General features: G+C 42.4%; 1 protein-coding gene across 2 annotated transcripts in view; it reads right to left on the minus strand.

Annotated features, from left to right (window-relative positions):
- LOC103723150 (folate transporter 1, chloroplastic) overlaps nucleotides 1-27,007 on the minus strand; it is a 100,505-nt gene that overhangs the window by 14,781 nt on the left and 58,717 nt on the right. Inside the window, exon 7 of one of the 2 annotated variants that reach the window (XM_008813971.3) lies at nucleotides 14,166-14,276. The exons of the other annotated variant lie outside the window; for it this stretch is intronic. Within the exon in view, the coding sequence (XP_008812193.1) occupies nucleotides 14,166-14,276 (111 nt within the window). The remainder of the gene's footprint in view (nucleotides 1-14,165; nucleotides 14,277-27,007) is intronic. 2 annotated transcript variants of the gene reach the window in all.

Raw genomic sequence — 27,007 nt, forward strand, 5'->3', positions numbered from 1 at the left:
AGGGCTTGGTATGATCGACTAAGCAAATTTCTACTGAATAATGATTTCAGTAGAGGAAATGTAGACAAAACACTTTTTCTTAAAAGAGAAGACAAAAATCTGCTAGTGGTACAAATATATGTAGATGACATAATTTTTGGTGCCACAGATGACAATCTTTGCAAAGAGTTTGCTAATTTAATGCAAGGAGAATTCGAGATGAGTTTAATGGGAGAACTAAATTTCTTTCTCGGGTTACAAATCAAACAAACTAAAGAAGGTATCTTAATTCATCAAACTAAGTATACAAAGAAAATATTAAAGAAGTTTGGGAATGAAAATCATAAGGGAGTAGGCACCCCAATGAATCCCACTAGTAAGCTAGACAAAGATGAGAAAGGAAAAAATATTGATATGAAGCTTTATAGAGGATTAATTGGATCCTTGCTCTACCTTACTGCTAGTAGACCAGACATAGTATTTAGTGTGGGAATATGTGCTAGATACCAATCAGATCCTAAGGAGTCACATTTAAGTGCTGTTAAAAGAATCCTTAGATATTTGAGAGGGACTAGAAACATAGGATTATGGTACTCAAGCGACTCCTGTCTAGAATTGCTTGCCTACTCTGATGCAGATTTTGCTGGATGCAAATTAGATAGGAAGAGAACTAGTGGAACATGTCAATTTTTAGGAAATAATTTGGTATCATGGTTTAGCAAAAAGCAGAATTCAGTAGCACTGTCAACGGCTGAAGCCGAATATATAGCCGCCGGCAGTTGCTGTGCTCAAGTATTATGGCTTAAGCAACAACTAGAGGACTATGGAATTAAACTAGATAACATTCCTATAAAGTGTGATAATACTAGTGCCATCAACCTTACTAAAAATCCGGTTCAGCACTCTAAAGCCAAACACATTGAAATAAGATATCATTTTATTAGAGATCATGTGCAAAATGGAAACATTTGTATTGAGCATATATGTACTGAGAAACAATTAGCTGACATATTCACAAAACCTTTGAGTGAAGATAGATTTTGATTGAGGAGATATAAAAAGGAGAAAGCTGTATCATGATACTCTCCTCCCATTTCTAAAAACCCATGAAACATTAGTCAAACTAGTCATCTATAGATTTCTAACTCATGTATCATTGTCCCAGTAAGAATTTGTAAGGATTGGAAGAAAGGAAAATTTTTAAAAAGGGAAAAGGAAGAGAAAGAAAAATTTCTGAACTAGGGTCGACCCAACCCAGAATGGGGTCGACCCAACGTTGAGTCGACCCAAGAAAAATCTAGGGTCGACCCAACGACGGGACCCCACTGTTAAAAGGGGGACCCGTGAGCTATCTAGGGCACTGTATTCTCTTTGTCCTCTTCCGAAAACCCTATTCCCCACTCTCAAATCTCTTCCAATCATCTCCAAACAGTAGATTAGATCAAGATCTTGAAGAAATGGGACCCAAGAGAGCCGTAGCCAAGCGATCCGGGAGGGTTTCACGGACCACCCGTGCGGATAGAGCTGCTACAGAGCCTTCTACAGTGCCTCCACAAGGTGAGACACGTGTAGAGCCTCCTCCTCCTCCCCCCCTTCAGTCCAACTTGCGAAATTTGCGGGGAGACCGATTACCACGGGGAGAAGGATCCACTCCGAGTTTTTGGATCAAGAAGGGTTCCGTTTGGGGGAATGGATCCGAAGGCAAGGATAGGAGTATCTTTGCTCCCTAGATGTGGTGATCTACCCAGGATTGGTTCGTGAGTTCTATGCCTTCCTGAAAACTGGAATGGGAGGGCTTATATCTGAAGTCCGAGGGGTAAGGGTTAGGATTTCAGAAGAGAGTTTGAGTGAGTTGCTTCATCTCCCCTGCGAAGGAGCAACTCTAGAAAAGCCCGAAAATAAGTTGAGAGCCTTGCAGTTGATTCTTGAGAATGAAGACTTTGATTATTCAGAAAATGTAATAGCAAGCTCTCTTTCAGCTGAAATGAGGTTGTTGCACAACTTCATAGGTCGGATTTTGTTTCCGAAAAGCGGGAGATTTGATCTCATTTCTGAGCGAGACCTGGTCGTCATGGAGCACATTATTCAGGGCATTCCCCTGAACCTCCCAGCTATGATACTCAGGCAGATGAGAAAGGTCATATGCAATTCAAGAGTCTCCCTGCCTTATGGTATGATACTCACCCTGATCTTCCGACAGCATGATATATCAGTAGAGGGAGAGATCTCCAGGCATCTACTATTCACTGACACATACACTGCACGATCCCCTATTCGCATGGGTTATGAGAAGGTGAACGGGCAGTGGGTACATGCAGGAGCTGGGATTCAGGGTGATGCACCAGAGATTGGAGACCCCATCCCTGAGGATGAGGAGCCTACGGATCATCCTACAGCACCTTCAGAGGCTGGACCTTCGTCATCTGTTCCTGCGGGATACACAGATGAATTTTGGAGTAGGATGACTGAGCTTATGTCAGCTCAGGTGAGGACTATCACTGATGGACTGACGAGCAGATTGGATATTATGACTGCTGAGATTAGCGATCTTAGAGAGCAGATAGGAGCTCTACAGAGAGAGAGAGGCTTATGGACCATCTGTGCCCCAGGCAGCTGAGTCAGAGATTTCGGCACAGAGTCATCCAGCTCACCGAGCTCCACGCCAGACTCAGTCCCATCAGGCTCGATCTCCCCTCGCCACTTATACTAGGAGGATGAGGACTAGATCACAGCCATTAGATACCCCCTAGGCTGATATTAGCATTATGATTAGAGCCTAGGATATGTATCTAGTTCTCATATGTATTTTGTGTTGATCATGTACTTTGTACTTTGATTGAGGAACATTGTATTTATTTTGTTTTGGCATTATTGTACTACAATGTTCCATTTTGATCAATGAAACTGAAATATTTGTTAATTATTGTGTCTACTTATCTATTCCCATGCACCTATTTGATGATAACAAAAAGGGGGAGAAGCAAGGAAAGAGAAATAAGTTGACAAACAAGTTGAAAATTATAATAGGAAAGGGTATACATTTAAGGGGGAGCAATTTGTAACAATGAAAATGTTAAAGTCTAAGATTTAAATCGAATTTCAGAATTTGGCACATAGAATTTCAGAATTTGGCACATACCTTTCACACCTCGATACATAATCTGAAACTCATGCTTTATCTCAAATTTTTGAAGTTTCATCTTTAATGAAATATAAAAGAAAGGGAGAGTAATTCAAAAGGTCAAATTGGAAACATTTGGATGAAATAGGGGGAGACTTCACTCTCAAATTTGAAAAGCTAAAATTCAGCAACTTGAGCCCTTCTAAAACTAATTCTAAGATAAGTATCAATAGGCTCATACTCAATATTTTGTAATCATCAAAAAGGGAAAGATTGAGGATGATAGTGGTATTTTGATGATTAATACAATGATTAAGAGTATGTTACAAGTTAATTCGATACATCATTAATAAGTCTGTCACTCTCGATACATTAGTATAATGAGATTAAGATGTATTTCAATGATTATTAATGAGATAAAATTTGTGATAGGAAAGGGATAGTAAATTCTAAATTCTAATTCGGCAAAGTTTCAAGTGAAACATACTCTTAAGTGGACAATAGTAATTTTCATTGTTTGGAGTATGTAGCACTACCATGACATATATTCAAAATTGTTTAAAGGTTATTTCATTGATTATATGGATGAATCTAACCTTAAGTTGCAGCAAAGTGTGAATTGAGTCGACCCCGGCACATCAAGAAACCATCTGGCACACTTCTGCAAAAATGGCACGGATGAACAGTACTTGGGTCGACCCAAGCAAAGGATGAGTCGACCCAATCCTCAAGCCTCAAGAAAACAGTTCTCTGGAAACCCTGAAAGGGTCGACCCAAATGAAACTTGAGTCGACCCAAACTTAAGTCGACCCCAAGTTAACATGAGTCGACCCAAAGGCAATGACATTCAAAAATAGGTTCTCTGGAAACCCTGAGAGAGTCGACCCAAGTGGAAGTTGAGTCGACCCAACTGAACCTTGAGTCGACCCAAAAAGTGTTGAGTCGACCCAAGTGAAGGAAGGCTGAAATACAAGGTTCTGTGGTTTCTGAGAGGGTCGACCCCAATGATGCTTGAGTCGACCCAAGTGAAAGTTGGGTCGACCCCAGTAAAAGTTGAGTCGACCCAAGCACGGGCAGAAGCATAACGGCTAGTTCTGCAGAAGTACTTTCAGACCTCTCAACAGTGAGTAACGGCTAGTTTTTGAATTCTAACCATTGGGGCTTGTCCAATGGATGAAGGAAACTATTTAAAGTGACACTATTCATCAGAGGAAACATCCTTTTGCAAAATATCAAAGCTTACACAAGAAAGACAAGTGCCCTAATCTTCTTCATCCAAGTGCTTCATTCAAGAGTCAAAAGAAAGTGGTTGAGCAGATTCCAAGAGATATTAAGAGCTCCATCCACCCTTGAAGAGTGAAGCATTCTTGACAAAGAAGAGAGAAGTCTCATCAAGCGATAACTATTCTCTAAACTCTTCTTTGTAGCTTATATATGTTATATTTGCTCATCTAGGAGCTTCAACTTTCTTCTTTCTTTTTATTAATCACCTTGTAAAGGTTTGTTGGTGAGCCCGCAAAACCAACGGTGTAGGTTTATTGGTTAACCCGTAAAACCAATTGTGAAGGTTCGTTGGTGAGCCCGTAAAACCAACATAGGTTCTTGGTGATCCCGGAAAACCAAAGTGTAATGGTTTTTGGATTGTGAGCCCGGAAAACAATCCAACTGTAATCCGCGGGATTATAGTAAATTCCCAAGGGGTCGCTTGGGGAGTGGACGTAGGTGCTTAGGAGAGCACCGAACCACTATACTTCTTGTGTGTTTGTATTGTGCATTGTTCTAATTTCACTCACTCATCAATTGACAGAAGTAAGATAGTAAAAATTAAGAGAAACCAATTCATCCCCCCCCCCCTCCTGGCTAGTCACCTTGGGCAACATGATAAGAGTTCTTTTTTGGGTTAAGATTGGAATATTTAAGAAGATGATGAGAAGGTCTTTACTCTATCAACTTAAACTGTCTAGAAGTCAATTTCATCTATATCTTATTAACATACTTATTAGGAAGTTTAAGCAGCAGCTACAAGTTATTCAATTAAGCAATACCGCCTGCTCGTGCTTTAAATGTTTTCTCCTTCCTTTCTTTGTTTCCTTTCTTTTGCTATTCAACTTCTTTAACAGGGTTCCTTTTCTTCATAACATCTGAAAAAACATCTAGGTGAATTGTGATAAATCTTGTAAGAATACCATCGATCTCTATTTTGAAGCACTGCAGCTGAATTCAATGTAATAACCACCAACTTTGAGGCAACTAAAATTGATTCAGAGGGCTTGTCCAAAAACCAAACAAGGTAGAAAGACCATCTAGTTTGAGGGTTCAACCATTGTCCAATGGTTCAAGGGAGATCTTCAGCTGGTCTGGGTTTAGGAGGGAATAAGTGTTTGTAATCAGTGAAAGAAAAGAACAGTAAGATACGGTCATGCTAAATGAGTAAAGGTAACCTGAGGGGAATATTCGTTTTATGCCAAAATAGGCTGTCCAGGTGGCTAGACTCCCATTAGTAAAGGTAACCTGAGGGGAATATTCGTTTTATGCCAAAATAGGCTGTCCAGGTGGCTAGACTCCCAGCTAGTAGGGACTCCTAATCACCTCGGCGCTGCCTAGGTACCTAGGCAGTGGAAGAGTGCCTAGTGACACAAGCAATCCATCTTTAAAAACAAAAAGCTACAAACAATATAAGAAACAAACATACATAATTGACGTTTTTATTTTTCTAAATCATATATAAAATAATATAATAAACCAGTATAGCATAATTGGAGTACCAATAAATCAAAACCAAGGCATGATCAATCGCCAAGTCAAATATAAAGACCAATAAATGGTAACAAAAGAAAATGTTAGAAGTCAGCTAGAAAGTACAAATTGACTAGTCCTGAAAAATAAAAAAAGGAAAAAAAAAAACGAAGTTACAGAGCTAGGACTACTGAAGGGCCACCAAGGGCCTGAAGTTGGAGGTGCATAGGCAAATGGGTGGGGCTATGGAGTTTGCTCCTTGCCCTGGCATTAGGAAAGGGAGGTGCTAGAAACGTTGAGCAAGATAGCAGATGAGATGTTGGAAATTATAACATAAATTGTCATTTTCACTCCCAAATCATTTCCAACAAGAGTGAAAGTAATGTAAAGCAAGGAAGTAGAAAATAGAAAAAGAGATACATATATCTGTACTAATGCCTAGAAAGCCACTGCTCAGGTGATCTGGCTTGCCTAGCCACCAGCTCTGACAACACCATGTGCCAGTCATTAATCAAATGGCAATGACGGACTCAAATATAAGTTTGTTGCAAGTCAGGGATCAATGTTGTTCAAAAAAAAAAAAAGTCTAGAAACTAATCCTACTGTTTCAGTAAAACTACGGAAAAGTAGAAACTTTCCGTGCTCAAGTAGGGGTAGTGACGATTGCTTTCAATCCAGAAGTCGAGAAGATAAGCAATACCCGATCATGAAAAAGCACATCCGCAAGAAAAAAAAATCAGTAGACCTAAGCAACTTAAATTATAAATACCACACTATCATGCAATTGTACACATAGAAATCTTAATTCCTTGTTTAATATTTTATGCAAGGTTGGCGGAACCGTCCTAAACCGCCCGGTTCAGAGCGTCCCGAGCCATACCGGTGGCTTACCAAGATGGTTCCAGCAAAGAAAATGAAACATCGTCGCCAAAGGAAGAGAATGAGAATGAAAGAGAAGAAAAAGAGAGCGGGGGAGGAAGGGAGAGGGAGAGGGAGGGAGGCCGGCGGAGGGTGGTGGAGGGCGTTCAAAATAGGGGTTCGGCCGTGGCCTCCGCCACCCGCACCAGTGTTGTCCTCTACCGGCCTCCCTCCTTATCCCTCTCTCTCCCTCCCCCGCTCGCTCTCTTTTTCTCTTTCCCACAGTCTCCTGTGTCAGTATAGGCCCGACACGGCATGACGTGGATCCGTACCGACTCGTGCCGCCAGGCAACTGGTATGGTGCTCGGTAACGGTAAAGCAGACCTTAATTTTATGTACCATAAGGAGTGATTATAAGCTTCATAAAAGTTTATGGAACTTAAAGGTGCCTAGAATATTATGAAAATGCATATTGGATTTTGATGATCAGATTGGCCAACATGACAAAAAAACAAGCCTACCAATTGCAACAATAGCTCAGAACATGAAAGTAGAATCTAACGGATCAAAATCAGATTATAAATATTTATTTAAAAAATTATCTATTACTATTCACTAATACCTGGTACATATACCTATACCAACATGGACGGATATGATATGGTATGGTACCAACACAGAATATGCCCCTTGATGCTAGGATAGGACAAATGAGGTGATGTACCACATATTAGTATGGTATAGTACCCAAAAAAATACCTATACCGATACCTTATAGTAGTATGTGGTATTACCGATATATACTAGTAAATCCTTGTTGCTATTCTATATGTTTCCTTAATAGTTCGAAATTTTCTCTCTCTAACCATTTAATATCTTTTAAGGGATCTTAACACACGATCCTTTGTTTTATCATCCTTTGATGTTTAGCCTCACAAATTTATCATTTTAAGTTTAGTCCCTATACACAGGACCGTTTCTGTGCATAGTCATCTTTGTTTTGTACACACAAAATGGTGTACACATTTACAAACAACGCCATGAATGAAACATAAAATGGCCATCAAAATTAAGGACCTAGTAAAAAGTATTTGGTCAACAAGGAATAAACATAGAGTGAGATAATCAATCCAGGGCAAGGTTTATTGAACCGATCGATGCCAATACGTACCAACCATCGATGCCAATGCGTACCAACCATATCATACCATACTGGTACTAACCGGTACACGATATAGGAGGCTTACCGACACTCAATATGCCAAACCGGCCCTCGAACCAGATATACCAACACTGTAATAGAAATGGTACGAGTACAGGGTTTGGTACCGAGATAGCGAATCTTGATCTAGGGGGTAAATTACAATTATTCTTACTTTTTCGGTAGACCTCAGGCCACAGAAGTATCCTTAACTAGATGGTTCAAGGTGTAATTATACCAAACTGGTCGTGTGAGTCCCAGCCTGGCTATTGATCAGCCTAGCCTATGTGAGGCCAAGCATGGTCTATTGATTGTCCTAGGCAATGCCTAGCCCCTTTGGCCCAACCTAGAGCTAGAGTGAGGCCTAGAACGGCCTACACCAATTGTAGCAAGGCAGAGCCTTGTTCGAATCAAACTTAGAGAAGGCAGACTCCACTCCTCCACAAACTCCGACGAGGAAGTGGGGAGCTCCTCTAGGTATAAAATCCCTTACTCTCCCCTATGGTGCACTGCACCTCATGCTCTCTCCCTCTCTTCTTCTCTCTCTTTCTTGAGTTTTTCCAACGTCAACCCCCATGATTGTGCACATCGTGCCCGCGACCAAACCTTACCAAAGATAAGATTATAGTGCCTCATTCTTCTCCCTCTCTCTCTCTTTCCCTTCCTGAGTTGTCGTTGATCAGATTCCAACAAGGGATTGCTGAAAATCAAACCGAAGAAACATACCTTGTTCTGCTATTCACCAGCTTCAATCCTCTATGGTCATCTCTACTTGATGGCTTGTGGTCAATGTCAAAGCTCTAGCCATCGACGACTGGGCTGAGGCTCCATTTCACACTGCCAAGCCTTATTTTTACAGTCCCCTCTTTTCTTTTATTTTTTTGGTCATCCGCTGGCCATCTGCTATCACCTACCACCATCTGTCGCCAGTCCTGCACCCAGTACCACCACCGGATGCTGTCGCTCGCCTCCCTTCCCTTCTTCTTTCTTCTCAAGAGATGCTTCGAGATACCTTGCTTCGCCCTCCCTTTCGCTCTCTCTCTCTCAGTCTGTTTCTTGTGTTAGGCAGACCCCAGCAGAGGTTCCCTCCTATGTGTTCTTTTGTCAACCCTAGAAAAGAGGTCCTGAACAGCACTAGCGACTGCGCATTGTGTCGACCCCCACCTCGGCCTTCGTTAGGCACCATTGGGCCCCACTTTGAATAGTGCTATCGTCTTATCTTTACCAGGATGTGACTCTAATTTCATAATTTGACCAGCTGGATTACCAAATCAAACCAACCTGGCCCGTCAGATGCCGCTACTCGGCTAGCCCTATTCCTTTCCTTTAACGCTATCTCCCATTTTTCTACAATTGCTTGTATTTCCCTTGCCATCTTTTCTAATTATTGTTCATTCTATATAGTGATGGAATTGTCTGGACAAGTCCAACAAGGGGGTATTACACTAGTCTTTCAATCGAGGTCTCTATAGGAAAATTTTCACAATTTATTTGGATTTGTCTATGTACTCACAAAGTAAGTAATGATTCATCTTCTCTAGATTTGCTTTATTAAATTAATATGAATAGATTTTGATATCAGATAAATTATAACATGATTAATATGCTATTTATGAATTTTATGAAACTGTGTTATGACAAAAGTAAATCTATAAAACAGAAGTAAATTCTTTTATTAACAAAAATTATGCGTGATGTTTATAAATCTTAGATCGAATATGCATATTCTCATTGGAATATAATATATATGACTTTGCAAAAAGTTTTGAAACATTTTTTATTTGAACTTCTAGCTTGGCTATTTTTTGGACCCTGCCCATGGTGGTGTTATACAATGGTATTTGATCATCTTGAGATTTCATCACTATGCAACTAGTTCGCGAGGGTTACGTGCGGTTCAATGGACCAACTCCGCATGGATTAAATACAGTACTTTGGGCCCGGATAATGTGGTCATAGTCAAAAAAGTTTTTGAGTTAAAACATGATATTTTTAAATTGAACTTATGAACATGAAAATGAATATTTAAGCAATATTCTATATTTGTTAAAATATAATGACTTACTCAGCAGGGGTTAAGTGCGATAATATGGACCTACTCCACAGGGGGTAAATGTAGTACTTTAGGCCCTGTCACTGGATTAATGTGATCATAGTCAAAAAGATTGCTTAGTTGAAACATAATATTTTTAAATTGAACTTAGAAATATGAAAATGAATATTTGAGCATACCAAATATTCTAGATTTGTTAAAATATAATGATTTTGTTATATTCTTATTATTGGAAGAAAACTTATTTAATTTACTATAGAAATTATCGAGTTAAAGTATTCATTACCTACTAGGTTGTTAAGCTCATTATCTGGTCTCTTCTTTCCTTAAAGATTCAAAGAATAGTCACTAACTGGGTATTGCTATGGGCATGTGGTTAGAGGCGAGAGCAAAAAGTACCAATGTAGCTTAGAATTAGTATCGCTTTCATAGTTTAATGTTGCAAACATTTTTATAGGTTTCTTATTTTGATTTACTGTTTGGAGAATAGCTGATGTAAGACTTGTGAACAAAAAATTCTAGGTATTTTGTGTTATGGATTTATTAATTATTAAAATTTGGATTTTAGCTGCTTAGATTTTATTCCACCATGCTATTGATGATATCATAATGGAAGCTTTGCATGCTTGTAGGAAAGTGTCCTATTAGTATGCAACAGTTGCCACATCCCTATCCAGCAATTATGGGTAGGGGGCATGACAGGTCGATTACAGGACAATTTAGCCAGTTGATTTGATTCCAGACTGAACCTGTTTTTCTTATATATATATAAATCCCTCCTGAAATCCTGATCCTATCCCTCTCTTTCGATTCTTCTCTCCTCTCCCTCTCTCTCAATTCACCTCTCCCAATCTTCCCCTCTCCTCTCCCCTCCCTTGATGCTCGACAACGATGACTTCACAACGACGACATTGGCTAGAGTTAGTTCCATGATGAAGGCAACTCATTGGCTAGGGTCACCAATGCCTAAGAGGTATGTCTCTCTCTCTCTCCCTCTCTCTTCCCCTCTATCCCTCTCCTTCACCTCCCTCTCCTCCTTCCTCTCCCCCCCTCCCTCTCCCTATTTTTGGTATGGTAAATTACCGGTACCATACTAAACCCGTGACCGGCAAACCCTTGCGAGTTAATAGATTAAACTAGCACCTCCATAATAGTAAATAATCTTGCTAACTGCTGGTTCATGATTCACTATACAGAGGGATCTTCAACCTAGATTTTCAACAACATGGTGTTTTATGAATTCAAAAAGTTTCTTATTTTTTGTGCTAAATAGTCTTTATCCATGTCTTGCATTTTATGTACCAGAACATGATGCAAATGTTAGAAGTATGCCCTAGAAGCTAACGTGGCTAACGTATATTTGTAATCTGGGGCATAAATTTGTAATTTGATACTTATTAATAAATAAGATTGGGCAATTTATTTTTTCATTCATGTTTGTATGTGTCCATGAATCGTCCAAGAAATTAATAGATGATGACACATTCTCAAGGAGTTGAGAATTTGAGGCATGTGTCATTAGGGATTAATTTCTAAATGATCCTGATCGATGGATCCATCACGAGGGACAGTGATTGATCTGTTGAGATTAGTGCATATATCACTTAGTCAGATAGACGAGTCTCGAGTCCACGGTGTAGAGACACTGGAGTAATTATGCAAGTACTTGTAAGAGAACAAGATACTGAGCGTGACCAAAGATATTAGTCACATAGATGTCTATCTGCTCGTCAGTGACTATTTATGCTGCAGTTGTATAACTGGTCCTTTGACCTGCGATGCCTCAGGTATTCACTGAGGTTGCTGTAGTTTGACGAGCATGTGAACTTGGGCCCTAGCCATTCGGATCCTTATAGTGCGGATTGACTACAGTAGATTCATTTTGGAATAGGGTTGCATCTAGATGGGATCTATCGACCTTGATAGATTAGGAGTGATCCTATGTGATTTATGAGACTGAGTTTGATAAATTCCTGATCAGGTATTTTGGAAAAAGAGTTTTCCATATCTCGAACTGGAAGTCGTATAAATTTGACATATGATGGACGATGGGATTTAACGAGATATCCATAATCTCCGTCACGTCGGGATCCATGATAGAGGGACTGTATCATACGCTAACTGCACCTAGAGGTTCAGACATTCCATTTTGCTGGGTTGCCACCACATACTGCTAGGTGTCACTAGTGGATTGTGAGACTCGAAGGTATTCACTTGGTGATCAGTGAACCCTAAGAGCAGAACTGAAATCGTTTCAGTCCACTGAAAGGAGTTTCAGTGATATTGAGATGGAGATCTCAATATGTCTCACTACCAGTTAGAATAGAACCTACGGGATCACACACATAGAGAATTTAATTAGTCAGACTATCATAATTGTGATTTGGAATCACAATAAAAATCAATCATCAATATAATTGGTGATTGAATTAACCCACTAAGTGTTAGTGAGTTAATGGAAGAAGAATTAAATGAAATTGATTGCAATTGAATTGCAATTGGACTGATTTAATGAGCCAAATCAAATTGGGTTCGACCCAAATTGATTCGGATTCATGATTGGATCAATTTGATTAAACCAGGATTTGTGCGGATTTTAAAGTCCACATGTCGTCGTAGGATGAATATGACTTAAGTCGTGTTCGCACTATCCGGACTTTAAAGTCTACATGGCGTCGTAGGATGCATGCTCCCAAATTAATTATCCTAATGTGATTAGGAGTTAGCTTAAGTCCTAATTTGATTAGAAATTAGGCTTATCTAGGAAATTGATCAAGACCTAATGTGATTAGGAAATTGATTAAGCGGACACATGTCATGCATCTATTTGATGGCGCCATGAGCACAAGGATTGGACACTTGGCATTAATCCAAGGGCGAGTTATTATCCCATACTCCTAATAAGATTAGGAGAAGCCCTAAACCCAATTTATAAAAGGGTAGCAAGAGAGACATCATGTAGTAATTCTCTCCTCTTCCTCTCCACGCCTCCCTTTCTCTTTTCTTCTCCCTTCCCACGGCAGCAAGGGTTATCTTCCTCTTCCTTCTCCAAAGTGTTGAAAGAAAGAGGAAGCAAGGGAAGAGAAGAGATCAACTCGCCAAGGAAGAAAGGGTTCTTCCTTCACGCCTCAAGCCCTCTCTTCTTCCTTCTCCACGGCAGCAAGGGGACCTCGTCTTCCTCTTCATCCACGGGAGCAAGGCAAGGAAGATCCACGCTTAAAGCTTCATCCCTCATCTTCCTCCATTGCGAGCAAGGTTGAAGAAGAAAGGGTTCTTCTTCAAAGAGGTATGTTGTTGATTTTTCTTCCAATATCATGATAGTCACGAGAGGTCTTTGCAAGGAGCTAGCACTCCGATAAGACCCTATCTCAGATGATTAGATCCTCGTGTGGATACCTGTAGAGGCCGGACACATAAGCGGCTTAACCAGGAGCCTAGAAAGATCATCAGACTGCGGTGTTCTACACCTGCAGAATTTTTGAAGATGAGATCTTCAAATTTATAACTTCTGATTTTTGTTTCATTTTTATGAATCTTAACCAACCCTCCTCAGATCCTATTCTTCCCTCCCTAATGAGTTCAAAGATCTTCTGGATTTGGATCCAGAAAATTTTTTGAATTTTACGATCCGAGGCACGTTCATACGATGAACGACGTTCCGTTCGAATTCCGCTGTGAACGTCGCATCGAACGGGACGTAACTCAGCAGCAAATATGTAAAACTAGCTCAGCTTTTTCACAATCCCATAATGTACGATTATATGCTGACTAGAAGACATCAAATGCCAAAGCACATGAACATTAGACAATTGCATGCTGGAGTAACAAAAACATATAAACTAATTGCAAGAACTAAGAAGCCAAAATAATGCAACAAAATATTACATCTATCTCATCATTTAGAGAACATAAGATCTGATCCCATGTTCAAACATAAATATACGTGTGATTACAACTTAGACTAATTTGAGTTAAGAAAATGTTTTTTCACCACAACCAAAATGATAAAAGGTTTTGGCCATATACTTTCAAAATTTAAAACAGTCAACGTTTGGGTCCACTAGCACTTTTTATATAGGTTACAGAACTTGTGTAAGTCAAGCTTTTAAGAGTACAGCTGTAAGTCAAGCACAAATGTAACCAGTAAACCTTCAGTTGGCAACCATAAATATTCAACAAATAATAATTAAATCTCTGTATGGGTTATATCACAATACCAATAAATTATCACCATTAATGAGGTTTGTCCTTCCTTCTTTAACCTTGAAGTGCACAGCAAATTTGCGGAGTTCCTCATAAACCGTGAACTGTATTGCACCATGAGTAACCTGACAAAGTAATGCATACTCTATTGCACATGAAAGCTTCACATAGATTCAAAGGCTTAGGGCATCGAAAACAGAAGGATTGTTTGGCATTGACTGTTCAATTGCATTTTGCTCTCTCCAAGCCACAAAAGAAAGAGAAAATAAAATAAATAGAAAATATTAGAAAAATTTTACATGATTACTACTTAAACATAAGGCTACTACATTTCTAACAATTCTCACAATCAAATCTTCAAATTCTGTTTGTTTTCCGGCTGCTACAATTTAATGTCAAACAATTTTCTTCTTCTTTTTTTGTCTTCTTTTATTTTTATTTTGATTGTTCAAGCTATGGATCTTCAAGTACCCTACTTCCCCCTATTTTGATGAATTTGTGTGTGCATTTGAAGATGTCTAATGAGAACACTATAAGGCAATCGTATCTCTGACAAAACAAAGTTACTCAGATGTCATTCATTTTTTATCTTGGCGAGCATTTGAGTAATATGAATTTCAGCAACAAGTGTTTCATAGAACATATAATTTTAAGGCCATTATGTCACCTGCAGAACTTACGTGACAAACCCACTTTTGCATTCTCATGCCCAACTGATAGAATTATTTAAAATGTATACGCGTCAACATGAAGGTCATAAATTCTTTATCGATGATCTAAGGAATTTCAAGCACTTAAACTTTTGTAGTTGGACAATCCCCAAACCCTGCCCAAGTTGTTATTATTTCACAGTACAAGGTGGAAAAGAGTAAAGAAATGGTAAAAGGAAGTGCAACTACTAAGATAGTGAGCAGGGATAAGTAGACACACTAATCTAACAATAAACAAAAATCTGCAGTTGTATTCCCATTCTCTGAATGGACAATGTCCACAATAACTTTAGGTGCCTGTGTCTTGACCTTTTTAATTATAAGCACGTAAGCAACATATCAGTTGCATATTGGGTCTCCTTAGTCGCATCACACCCATTCATAATTTCAGTAGCATAAAGAATCAACTTACTCCCAGCCATGGTACGCCGTACCGTACCGGACGGTACCGAGCGTACTAACCCTCGGTATGCCAAAAAATTTTGTATCGGTTCCGATACGGATGGCGTACTGACCCTCGGTATGGCGTACTGACCCTCGGTTCCGATACTATGCTAGTGTGGCACCGATATAAAATCCGGTATCGGTATGGCGAACCTTGCTCACAACCAAGATCGGAGGAATCAGTACCAGGCACCGTATCGGTTCTCCAGCGGCACGAGTCGGTACGGCCGTGTCGGGCCCATACCGACAGAGGAGGGCACGGTACCGTGGAAAAGAGAAAAAGAGAGAGAGAAGGGGGAGAGGAGGGAGAGGGAGGGAGGCTGGCGGAGGATGCGACGGACGCCGGCAGAGGATGCGACGGACGCCGGCGGAGCTTGTTCCCCTGTTTCGAACTCCGTAGCAAACCAGGCCTCCACCAGCATTCCAACCTTTCCCTCTCCCTCCCCTGCTCGCTCTCTTTTTGTCACGCCCCCGCCTCTGCGAGGCACGTGAAGCACCTAGTGCCCACATGGGGGCCACATGAGGGGGGAACACGGGGCTCCCCTGCCAGATATTGTCCAGTTCTAGGGCTTCATGCAAGCGTCCTTCACCCCTCCCCGGTTTTGTTTTCCACCCAAAACGCGTCTTCAGGATTAGGAGACACCCGCCTCATATGCCCAGGCTCTAGAACGAGTCTTTCCGATGTGGGACTATTGGGCCTCACACCCTTCCCACCATCGGACAAGAGCCGTCCTCGGCTCTGATACCATTTGTAACAACTCAGGACCTCACCCAAAATGGCTAGCCGGAAGATATTATTTGGGTTCCTTAATCCTGTATAAGTACCCAAGATTTACCCAGCGAATAACCGATGTGGGACTAAATACACGCCCGCACGGGTTCTCACATACTCCCCCCGTTCAAGCCCTGACGTCCTCGTCAGGCTAAGGGTTCATATCTAATCATAAACACCACAATTGGCCCGTGGTCAGCCCCAATGGATCCGTGCTGCAGTGTCCCCTAGTCCACATAGGTTATGGGCCGGATCCGCTCTGATACCATTTGTAACAACTTAGGACCTCACCCAAAATGGCTAGCCGGAAGGTATTGTTTGGATTCCTTAATCCTGTATAAGTATCCAAGATCTCCCAGCGAATAACCGATGTGGGACTAAACACACGCCCGCACGGGTCCTCACATACTTCCCCGTTCAAGCCCTGACATCCTCGTCAGGCTAAGGGTTCAAATCCATTCAAATCTAATCACAAACACCACGATCGGTCCGTGGTCAACCCTAATGAATCCGTGCTGCAGTGTCCCCTAGTTCACATAAGTTATAAGCCGGATCCGCTCTGATACCATTTGTAACAACTCAGGACCTCACCCAAAATGGCTAGCTGGAAGGTAATGTTTGGGTTCCTTGATCCTGTATAAGTACCCAAGATCTATCCAGCGAATAACCGATGTAGGACTAAACACACGCCCGCACGGGTCCTCACACTTTTCTTCTTCTTCTCCAGCTCTGGCAACGGGTCTCGTTTCCATTGCCGGAACCATACCAGTGGGTACGGCTCGGAATGGCCGGAACCATCCGGTTCGGGACGATTCTGCCGTCCCTGGTCAGCCTTAAAGTTGAGATAGGTGTCAAAACAATACTTTGGGGTTTCTAAGGAACAATTGACTTTGGTGCAGGATATGTGACAAATTGCTTAGCCAAACCAATACATTTCTAGTCGTCTCATTAAAATAGTAAGCTTATGCCATATAATAAATTTTCTCTCCTCGAATTTGTTTTTCACTATTTTCAGAAACATAAGTTAGAGGTTGCTCACCATTAGGCTGCAACAGAGTCATTTAAACCAATCACATAGTGCCAATAACATTGGTTGTTAATTTCAACTTCTAACATTCTACCTTCTTTGATAAAACTGTCAATTTGAGTGTTTGACCACTTATTTGTGCTAGATACATTGGAGAACAGTATGAACAACAGCAGGTCAAGGTTACAAAACATTACCAAAATGAAAGGAAAAAAAACTCTAGATATGGCCCTTTCCTCTCTTCGCAAATTGTTATAACCAGTACTAAACCATTTGCCTTTAAATGGACACCAAATCAAAAAGATGCATAGAACAGCATAGAGCAAAAGCAGTTATAGGGAGGGATTGTGATGCCGAACCAAATTTAAAATGGAAGCAGAAGAAGAGGGGAAGAGAAGGAGGAAGAAGAAGAGAAGAAGGAGAAGGGAGGAGGAGAAAGGAGAGGAAAACGTGGGGGAAGGAAATTCTTAATTCTTCATTAACCCTAATCAACATAAAAGTTCCCTATAAATAGGGCCCAATAAGAACAATTAAAATAAAACCCCTTATACAAAATAAAACCCACAAATAAGCCCTAAAATGCAAATGAGTCCAGAAATAACATAAACAAATATGCAAATAAGATGGGGACCTAGTTGATGTCCCCATCAACTCCTCCCGGGTGAGAAAAACTCGACCCCGTCGAGTGTAGATCGGGTCGGCTGTCGTACTGCTCCAGAAGATCCAGGTCAAGGCGCTGCAACTCAGCTCGCGAAATCCACGACACATCTGATTTGGGTCGACCTTTCCACCGAACAAGGTAACGTTGGTAGCTTCCTCTCCTGGTAGATATAACCTGCTCATCTAATATATGTTCTATGTGTTCTCTGCGTGCATGAAACTGTGGAGGTGGAGGCTCACTAGCAGGTGCTAGATCAGGGTGATCAACAACAGTGGAGGTATCAACAAAAGGGTCAGAAGTAATGAATGTTGATTTCTTGTATGGGACTAAATCTTCAATATTAAATGTCGCACTAATCCCATAGTCTTCAGGAAGATCTACAACATAAGCATTCGAACTGATTTTCTTTAGTACTTTGAACGGTTCCGCACTACGAGATTGCAACTTTTTGAACGTCCCCGAAGGGAGTCGTTCAGGTCTAATTCTTACCATGACAGAATCGCCTACATTCAATTCTTTATAATGTCTGTGCAAATCAGCAAGGGATTTATATTTTAAGTTATTAGAGTGAATATGTTTGCTGATCTCCTGATGCAATGAATGCAGGTGTGAAGCAAATGATTGTGCAGACTCAGAGACTCTATGTTGATGAGACATGGGAATCAAGTCTATGGGTTGCCTAGGTTTATATCCATGCACCACTTCAAAAGGACTCATGCCTAAGGTCCTATTGACCGAACTATTATATGCAAAGTCGGCAGTTGGTAACACGAGATCCCAAGTCCTAGCATGCTCACCTACCAGACATCTTAAAAGATTCCCTAGACTTCGGTTGACAACTTCGGTCTGGCCATCAGTTTGGGGATGATAGGCAGAGAAAAATTTTGATTTGGTACCCATCATGTGCCAAAGAGTTTTCCAAAAATAGCTCATAAATTTAACATCCCTATCGGACACAATAGATTTTGGGAGGCCATGTAGTCGAACGACGTCGTCAAAATAGAGTTTCGCAATCCTAGAAGCATCGGAAGTCTTAGAACATGGGAGAAAATGAGCCATTTTAGAGAATCGGTCTACCACTACAAAAATGGAATCGTGTTTGGTCGAGGTACGTGGAAGCCCCAACACAAAATCCATGCTAACATCAAGCCACGGACAATCAGGAACAGGTAGTGGAGTGTAAAGCCCAGTGTTCTGTTTACGTTGTTTGGCTAGTTGACATGTGCGACACTGAGCGACAATTTTGGCCACGTCTCTCTTGAGACTCGGCCAGAAGAAACGTCTTTCCACCATTTCAATAGTTTTGTCTCTCCCAAAATGCCCAGACAGTCCTCCAGCGTGTACTTCCCATACTAGAAAATCTCTCAATGAGGTTCGAGGAATACACAATCGGTCGGAGCGAAAGAGATAATCATCTTGTAAAAAGAAATCATCTTGCTCTCTCTCTACTCCATCGCGTAAGGTCAGGTATACATCATTAAAATCTGGACAGGTGGTATATTGTTCCCTGATCCTTTCAAAACCAATTACTTCAGTGCTCATCACGGATAGGAGGAAGATCCGTCGACTGAGCGCATCAGCAGCCTTGTTCTCAACTCCAGCTTTATGTTTCAGCACAAAAGTATAGGCTTGCAGAAACTCAATCCATCGGCCGTGTCGAAGGTTTAGTTTCTTTTGAGAATTGAGATACTTTAAAGCCTCATGGTCTGAATACAGGACAAATTCTTGCGGTAGCAAATAGTGTCGCCAATGTCGTAAAGTTTGCACTACCGCATAGAATTCCTTATCATAAGTGGAATAACGCAACCTGCCGTCACTTAACTTTTCGCTAAAGAACGCGACAGGGTGACCTTCTTGGCTTAACACACCACCTATGCCAACGCCAGAGGCATCACATGCGACCTCGAATACCTTAGTGAAATCGGGGAGGCGCAAGACAGGTGCTTCGGTCATCTTATGTTTAATATCTTTAAATGCCTGGGATGCTGACTTAGTCCAGATAAAGTCTCCTTTCTTCATGCAATCTGTAATGGGAGAGATTATCGAACTAAAATTTCTAATGAAGCGACGATAGAAAGTAGCCAGACCATGAAAACTACGTACTTCTGCTAGGGTCTTGGGCCAGGCCAATCGACTATCGCGCTTACTTTTTCTGGATCAGCGGAGACACCCTTGGAAGACACTATGAACCCTAAGAAAGTGACGTGATCAGTCAGGAAGGCACACTTCTTAGGGTTTGCAAAGAAGCTTTCTCGCCGCAGGACGTCACAGACCTGCCTTAAGTGTGATAGATGGAGCTCTTGAGTTTGACTATAGATGAGGATGTCATCAAAATATACAACGACAAATTTATTCAAGAAAGGTCGAAAAATCTGTGTCATCACCCTCATAAAAGTACTTGGAGCATTTGTTAATCCGAAAGGCATTACTAACCATTCGTAGAGTCCATCTTTGGTTTTGAATGCAGTTTTCCATTCATCCCCAGGACGAATCCGAATCTGGTGGTACCCACTCTTTAAGTCGATCTTGGAAAAAACTGTAGCACCAGACATATAGTCTAAAAGGTCGTCAAGCCTAGGAATAGGAAAACGATACTTAACCGTGATTTTATTAATAGCACGGCTATCGACGCACATCCTCCAAGAGCCATCTTTCTTGGGAGTGAGGAGTGCAGGTACAGCACAGGGACTCAGACTCTCACGAATATACCCTCGAGTGAAGAGTTCGTCAACTTGACGTTTCAGTTCAGTGTGCTCGTTTGGGTTGAGTCTATGATAGGGAAGATTTGGCAATGACGCTCCAGGAATGAGATCAATTACGTGCTGGATATCACGCATCGGGGGGAGTGCAGCTAGAAGATCATTTGGAAAAACAGAGTGAAACTCCTCCAACAGGGGAACTACGGCGGCCGGATGCTCGGCATTTTTCTCCCCATTGATAACTCTAGCCACAAGGGCGAACACAGGTGAGTGGCTCTCGATATCTTTTATTACCTCTTTCGAAGTAATGATGTGAAGTGACTCGTCTTTTCGTGGTGTAGCACCCTTCTTCTCAGGGCCAGGCTCTCTAGGAGGCAATGAATTCAGTATAATTTTCCGACCCTGGAACATAAAGCTACACGAATTTGACCGACCATGAAGTGTGACGTCCCTATCATATAACCAAGGTCTTCCTAGAATGACTTGACCTACGTCCATCGGAAGGCAGTCGCACCAAATCTCGTCTTTATAAGATAGAAATTGAATCGGGACAAGGCATCTTTCCGATACCGAAATGGACGTCTTATCTACCCAGGCTACTTTATATGGATTAGGATGAGGGGTAGATTTCAGGCCAAGGCGAGAAACAACTCCAGATGCAATGGCGTTGATGCAACTCCCACTATCAAATAAGATTTTGCATGTTTTACCATTGATCTTAATAAGCGTGTAAAATAGGGAGGTTCTACGCCAATCTTATTCAGTTTTTGTTTGGGCTAGAGTACACCTAACTACATGAAGCCTAGGATTTTGTTCATTCCGATCAGTGGGCTCGTATTGGGGTGCAGGCTGGGCAAACTCTAACCCGGACTGTTCGTCTCCAAAGTTGTCTACAAAATCCTCGATGTTTGGTTCATAGACTTCTTCGACATATTCAGTCTCCTGGGTCCCTGCTTCCAGTTCAGTCATCAAATAAGTCTTGGCATTACATTGAGACGCGATATGGCCAAACTTTTGGCACCTGAAACACTGAGTTTGGCTTCTTGAGGGCGGGTTGGACCCTAATATGCCTTTTCCTTTATCAGTTGACGGACTTTGAGCAGGCATCGGGGACGGCCTAGTCGGTGTTTGGCTAGAGCCGGGCTGGGTAGGATGGTTGGAGAGTGGTCTGGATTGCGGGAGATAGCTTTGATTAGGTCGGGCTCCTGGAGGTAAAAATCGAGAGTCGGTACGTCTCACTACAGGGACTCGTAAAAAACTATCTACATCTTGAGCCAACTGGTATGCCTGGCCAAGGGTGGTAATCTCTCGGAGGATTAATTCTTTCTGGATTTCCTCGCGGAGTCCTGCCCGAAACCTAGAAAGAGTAACAGTCTCCTCTTCGATTACACCGCACCTCATGTGAAACTCCTCAAATCGTGCAATGTAATCGGCAACAGTTGAAGTTCCTTGAGTTAGTTTCTGCCACCTATCCATAAGGCGTTGTCGGTAAGAGAATGGCAGATACTTCTCATTCAGTTTTTCTTTCATATCCTCCCAGGTGGTGATACGTGAAAGCCTCTGGGTCTCACGCCTATGTTCTACGTTATGCTAGTACCAGTGAGCTTGTCCAATAAGCTTCATTTTAGCAAACCGTACTTTTCGATCATCAGTCATCTCGTACCACTCAAAATAGTTATCCATGGCTGCTCTCCAATCAAGGTACACACTCGGGCAAATGTGGGAGCATCTACTCGTACGGTACGAAGTAGTCGCTCGTCAAGATCACGCTGGTGATCAAGAGGAAGTTGGTTCCTAGGGGGATGGGGAAAAGCTACAGGTGGTGTGGTCAACCCAAACTCGGGATAAGCTGCGATTGGGGTTGACGGTTCAGGAGTCCTAGGGTGTTGCACTAGAGCACGGATCTCTCTTTTGAATTCATCTTGATCAGCTCGTAATGCAGCTAACTGTTCCAAAATATCTTGTAGAACTCTGGGGTCCATGGTGGGTAAAGGGGTCTGAGTCAGTGAGGAGGTACTCTCTACCACTACGGGTTGGCATGCAGGAACTACTCTAGTTGGTGATATGATATGTAATGCTACTAATGAACCCTAACTGACCAAATGTGATGCAGGACAACCTACTAATGCAATCTACTATGAATTCGGAAATCAGCAAATTTTCACAAAATAACTTAAAATTAAATATTACTAATTTGCACTTTGGTTATTTCGGAATTAAGGCAGGAAATTAGTCACTATAAGAAATTAGGTTGCAAACACGTATTACAGTTATTCAAAGTCCAAAAGTAATCTGATCTATGGATGTTGAGGCTATCCTGTCGCTAAGGTGTGCTAATTTAATACTTAGATTTAAATGGTAGGTAGGACGGGTGTGGTGTTAAATGTTCTAGGTTTTGCAGTTTGACAAGAAAATAAGTTTCAAAATAGGATTGTCATGCAAGAGAACTAGAACATAACAAAAGGAGGAAGAAACCTATCACCTGTCGTGAAGTAGTCGACCAAAATCGTTTGCTCGTGGCTTCTCAAGCAGTGGAGATGATGACACAGTGCCGACACTCAGTGGGGGCTGATTACTGAATCCGAGCTGTTGAGTTGAAATGGACACTAAGAGGATGCTGCTGTGGGCCTGTAGTAGTTGTACAATATGAGCCTGAAAGGTCTGCGGGCCTGTGGCTGCAGTTGAGCCCGTGTAATGAAAAGGGGAACATGCAGCGAGGTTGGCGCGGCCCTAAGGAATTAAGCCCGTGAGGAGGGGTGTTACTGTGGTGTTGGGCTTCGGGTTTGTTGGGCCTGATGAATGGCTAAGCGGGTGGACCTGTGAATATGGGGTAGCTGGAGTGGAGTGGGGGAAAAGAGGGGCTCTGGTGTTGGGCTCGGGTGTAGTCTAAACGGGAGATGGGGGGGGGGTTTGGATGGGAGGAACACAAAGGGGTGGTCGGCGGCGTGGAAGGGCCGGGGAAGATGGCGGAGCTTTGGAGAGGAGGAAATTTGGGAAAAGTGAGAGAGGGAGAGGAGATGAGGGAGGTGACGGCGGAGATGGTGGCCGAAATCGGGAAGATGCTACGGAGGCGTGACGGCTGGAAACAGTGCAGGAGGTTCTTCGGGCGGCAACGGCTCGGGTGGATGCGTCGGAGGAGCGCTCGGCGTAGGCGGCGTCCGGACGGAGGTGACACGGCTCGGCAACGGCGGCGGCGTAGGCGGTGGCGATTGGCGGCGGCGGAAACCCTCTGGGTTTCCTCTCGGCAGAACATAGGTAAGTATTTTTCCTTTTTTTTTTTTTTTTTTTTGAACCTTAACGGGTTCGGGTTATCGGGTCCGGGTTTCGGTTGGAACCCATTCCGATAATCGTGAAACCCAGCACGTGCAATTCACGTGCAAAAGAATTTTTTTTTTTTTAAATGGATCGCTGAACCGGGTTACCGAGTTGTGGGTAACGGGTTTAGGACTTACCCGTTACCTGGCTTCTTCAATCTCCCGATCGATTCAGGAGAGAGCTCCGGACGCTACGGCAGCGGTTGCGGAATGGCCGAACGTCGTGGCAACGGTGTTCGCGGCCGCAGCTCCGTGGTCGGCGGCGACCGGATGCGGGGCGGGGGACGCGGCGGCGGTTGTAGCGGCGACTGCGTGCGGAACGGAGGGCGGACCGGCGGCTGCAGGCGGGGCGGCCGACGCAGTGGCGACTGCGGGTTCGAGGGACAAGGCTGCAAGGAGAGCGGTGACGCTCTTCTTCTTTCCGGCGGCGGGAACCGCTCGTGGCCCTTCGACACGCTCCGGCGTCCGTGGTCGAGGTACGGCGTAGTACTCGTGCGGCCACAGAAATCTGGGAATCCGGCGACGCTCGGCCATACACCGGCTGACGGTGGTTGCAGGTGGTGGGGCAGCGGCGGCTCGGGCAGGGTACGTCGGAGGAACCGCGACGATGGTAGCAGCGGACGGACGAACGGGGACGACAACCCTGTTCCTCGTGTGTTTTTTCTTTTTTGAAACCGAGGGGTTGTTCCCCTCTGTCTTTCCTGTGAAACCGAGAGAGCGAGGGAATATTTTCTTTTTTTTTTTGCTCTCGGTTTGGATGAAATAGCCGGGAGATGGAAAACCTGACGGCAGCCCACAGTAACTAAGGCCCTGATGAATCGGGGCTTTGGCAGCAGGGGCAAAACCCTCCAAGCTCTGATACCAAGTTGATGCCGAACCAAATTTAAAATGGAAGCAGAAGAAGAGGGGAAGAGAAGGAGGAAGAAGAAGAGAAGAAGGAGAAGGGAGGAGGAGAAAGGAGAGGAAAATGAAAATGTGGGGGAAGGAAATTCTTAATTCTTCATTAACCCTAATCAACATAAAAGTTCCCTATAAATAGGGCCCAATAAGAACAATTAAAATAAAACCCCTTACACAAAATAAAACCCACAAATAAGCCCTAAAATGCAAATGAGTCCAGAAATAACATAAACAAATATGCAAATAAGATGGGGACCTAGCTGATGTCCCCATCAGATTGACAAATAAAAGATTATGCACTGGGTTGATATACAAAAACACACTAGAATAATTTCCAGGCCCTATCCATACTTGAACCTTTAGTAACCTCTCAGCGGAAGATGACATCCATAGCTGACTGACCAAACAATAAAAGAGGCCAAGGTATTCCAATAATCATAGCCATCAAACTTTATCAGAAGTATTTGGGGAAGGAACCAAGTATCCGAACTAAACTAAAGGATATACATCCATGGTTTGGAGAAAACCAATATCAATAAGAATAAACAAGAGGGAGATGTATAGTGAGAGGATAACCTAGTTGAGCAATTAGGGCGCAACTATAAATGTATTATTAGTCAAAGTTGAAGATACAAAAAGAAATATTATGATGACCTGAACTTAGTAGCAGGAAATGTGTGGCCATGACCGTGTATCGACCATGATGCCCTGAACTATGTCCTTATAGGAAGCATAGTGGTTTATTGGATCTAGATGCAAATGAGAGTCAAGCCGTACCACATAGAACAGAACCATGATCAAACATATTAGACTAAGCCACCCAGTAACTTGAAAGATTTTGAAAATAATTGTGTTGAATAATTAATTATTTTCAAAAGGGACTCGTGAACTATTTTATAAGAAAATATCTGACACAACCCAAGGTTCCAATGGGTCACAAAACTATATGGCTAAGGGTTACGGTGTAGTATTAATGGTCATATTGGGATATAGAATTGATAGGGGACTAAATTCATAGGACGTAGCTTGTGACCAACTGGTTTCATCCTATTCGCCAAGAGGTTCAGTAATGCGATATGAGCTCCATATCCTTATGCTGGGCCATGTAGCTAATGTGTAACTAAGAAGACCTGAAATGAAAGATCTTTGGTAAGCAAGAACCTAAGGCCACCTATCCCAGCAACCAATCTAGCATGTACCGTTTGTCTCCAAGTCAATAAGAATAAGATTCTAGTTGATTAATCTATCACTAACTGGATCAAAGAAGATTTGGATTTCATTGGAGAAGAAATTGGGCTAAAAAATAATCCGGGTGTAGGGATTAGACTAGGTCGATCGAGTAAGATTAGACTTAGGTCAACCTTCGGCCACTTGGATAGGATCCAAGTGGGGATAACCAACCAAAGAATGCGACAGCTTCCACTGCCAGCTAGTTGTGGCATTCCTAGTTGACACGCAGGTAGAAGCTAGGGGGCATCCCCAAGGAAAGCACCCCCTATCTACTAGGGTTTCTAGAGGCGCTTAGCATGCGCACTTCTAGAAAGAGGTGTCCCCTAGCGGTCGGCACCCCTTAATACTCACAAACTGGAGTCCAACTAGGACTCCTAGGAGGCAGCATTGAAAAGCATGCCACCTCCTCATCCCTATCTCTCTCTTAATAGAGTCCAACAAGGACTCTGAGGAGCTACCTAAGGACACCTTGGCGCCTCCCCTCCTCTATAAGCAAAGGAGGCATCCAGGAGTTTCTCCAAGTAATTAACACACCGCATAGAGAAAGAGCCATAGGGCTAAGATTTTTCCTTCTCCAAAAGATAGAGAGAGAAGAAAAGATGGATTGTAAGACAAGCTTTTCTAGCAGAGCATCACGTTGGCTTGCAATTGCTGGAGAGTTAGAGCTAGGCAAAGTATAAATAGACATGTGGACTAAAGTGGCAAAGGATAGTACTTCTCAGAGAGGTCGCATCCTTTCACGGTCTAAGTGTCTTCTAACAAGTATATAGCTCTCTTATTATGCATGTAGTCTGTATGTTCATGGCAATCTATCAAAAAGAGCGATCCTATTCCATGCTTCTTGTTATATTTCACTGCGAAAGTATCATGCCAGGGCCCATTGCATGTCCTTCAACTTTTTGTTACAAAAGTATTCTCAAAAGAGAACTACTAGAATCCACAAAAGTATCATGCTAGGGCCCTTTGCACGTCCTTTAACCTTTTGTTACAAAAGTATTCTCAAAAAAGAACTTCTAGAATCCATGATAATGAGAGGCTCCTCACACATTTGAAGAGGATGGACATACCTCACCATCCTCTGCTACCAAAATCCATTTTT

Source organism: Phoenix dactylifera, unplaced genomic scaffold (genome assembly GCF_009389715.1).
Source record: "Phoenix dactylifera cultivar Barhee BC4 unplaced genomic scaffold, palm_55x_up_171113_PBpolish2nd_filt_p 000182F, whole genome shotgun sequence".
NCBI lineage: Eukaryota > Viridiplantae > Streptophyta > Magnoliopsida > Arecales > Arecaceae > Phoenix > Phoenix dactylifera.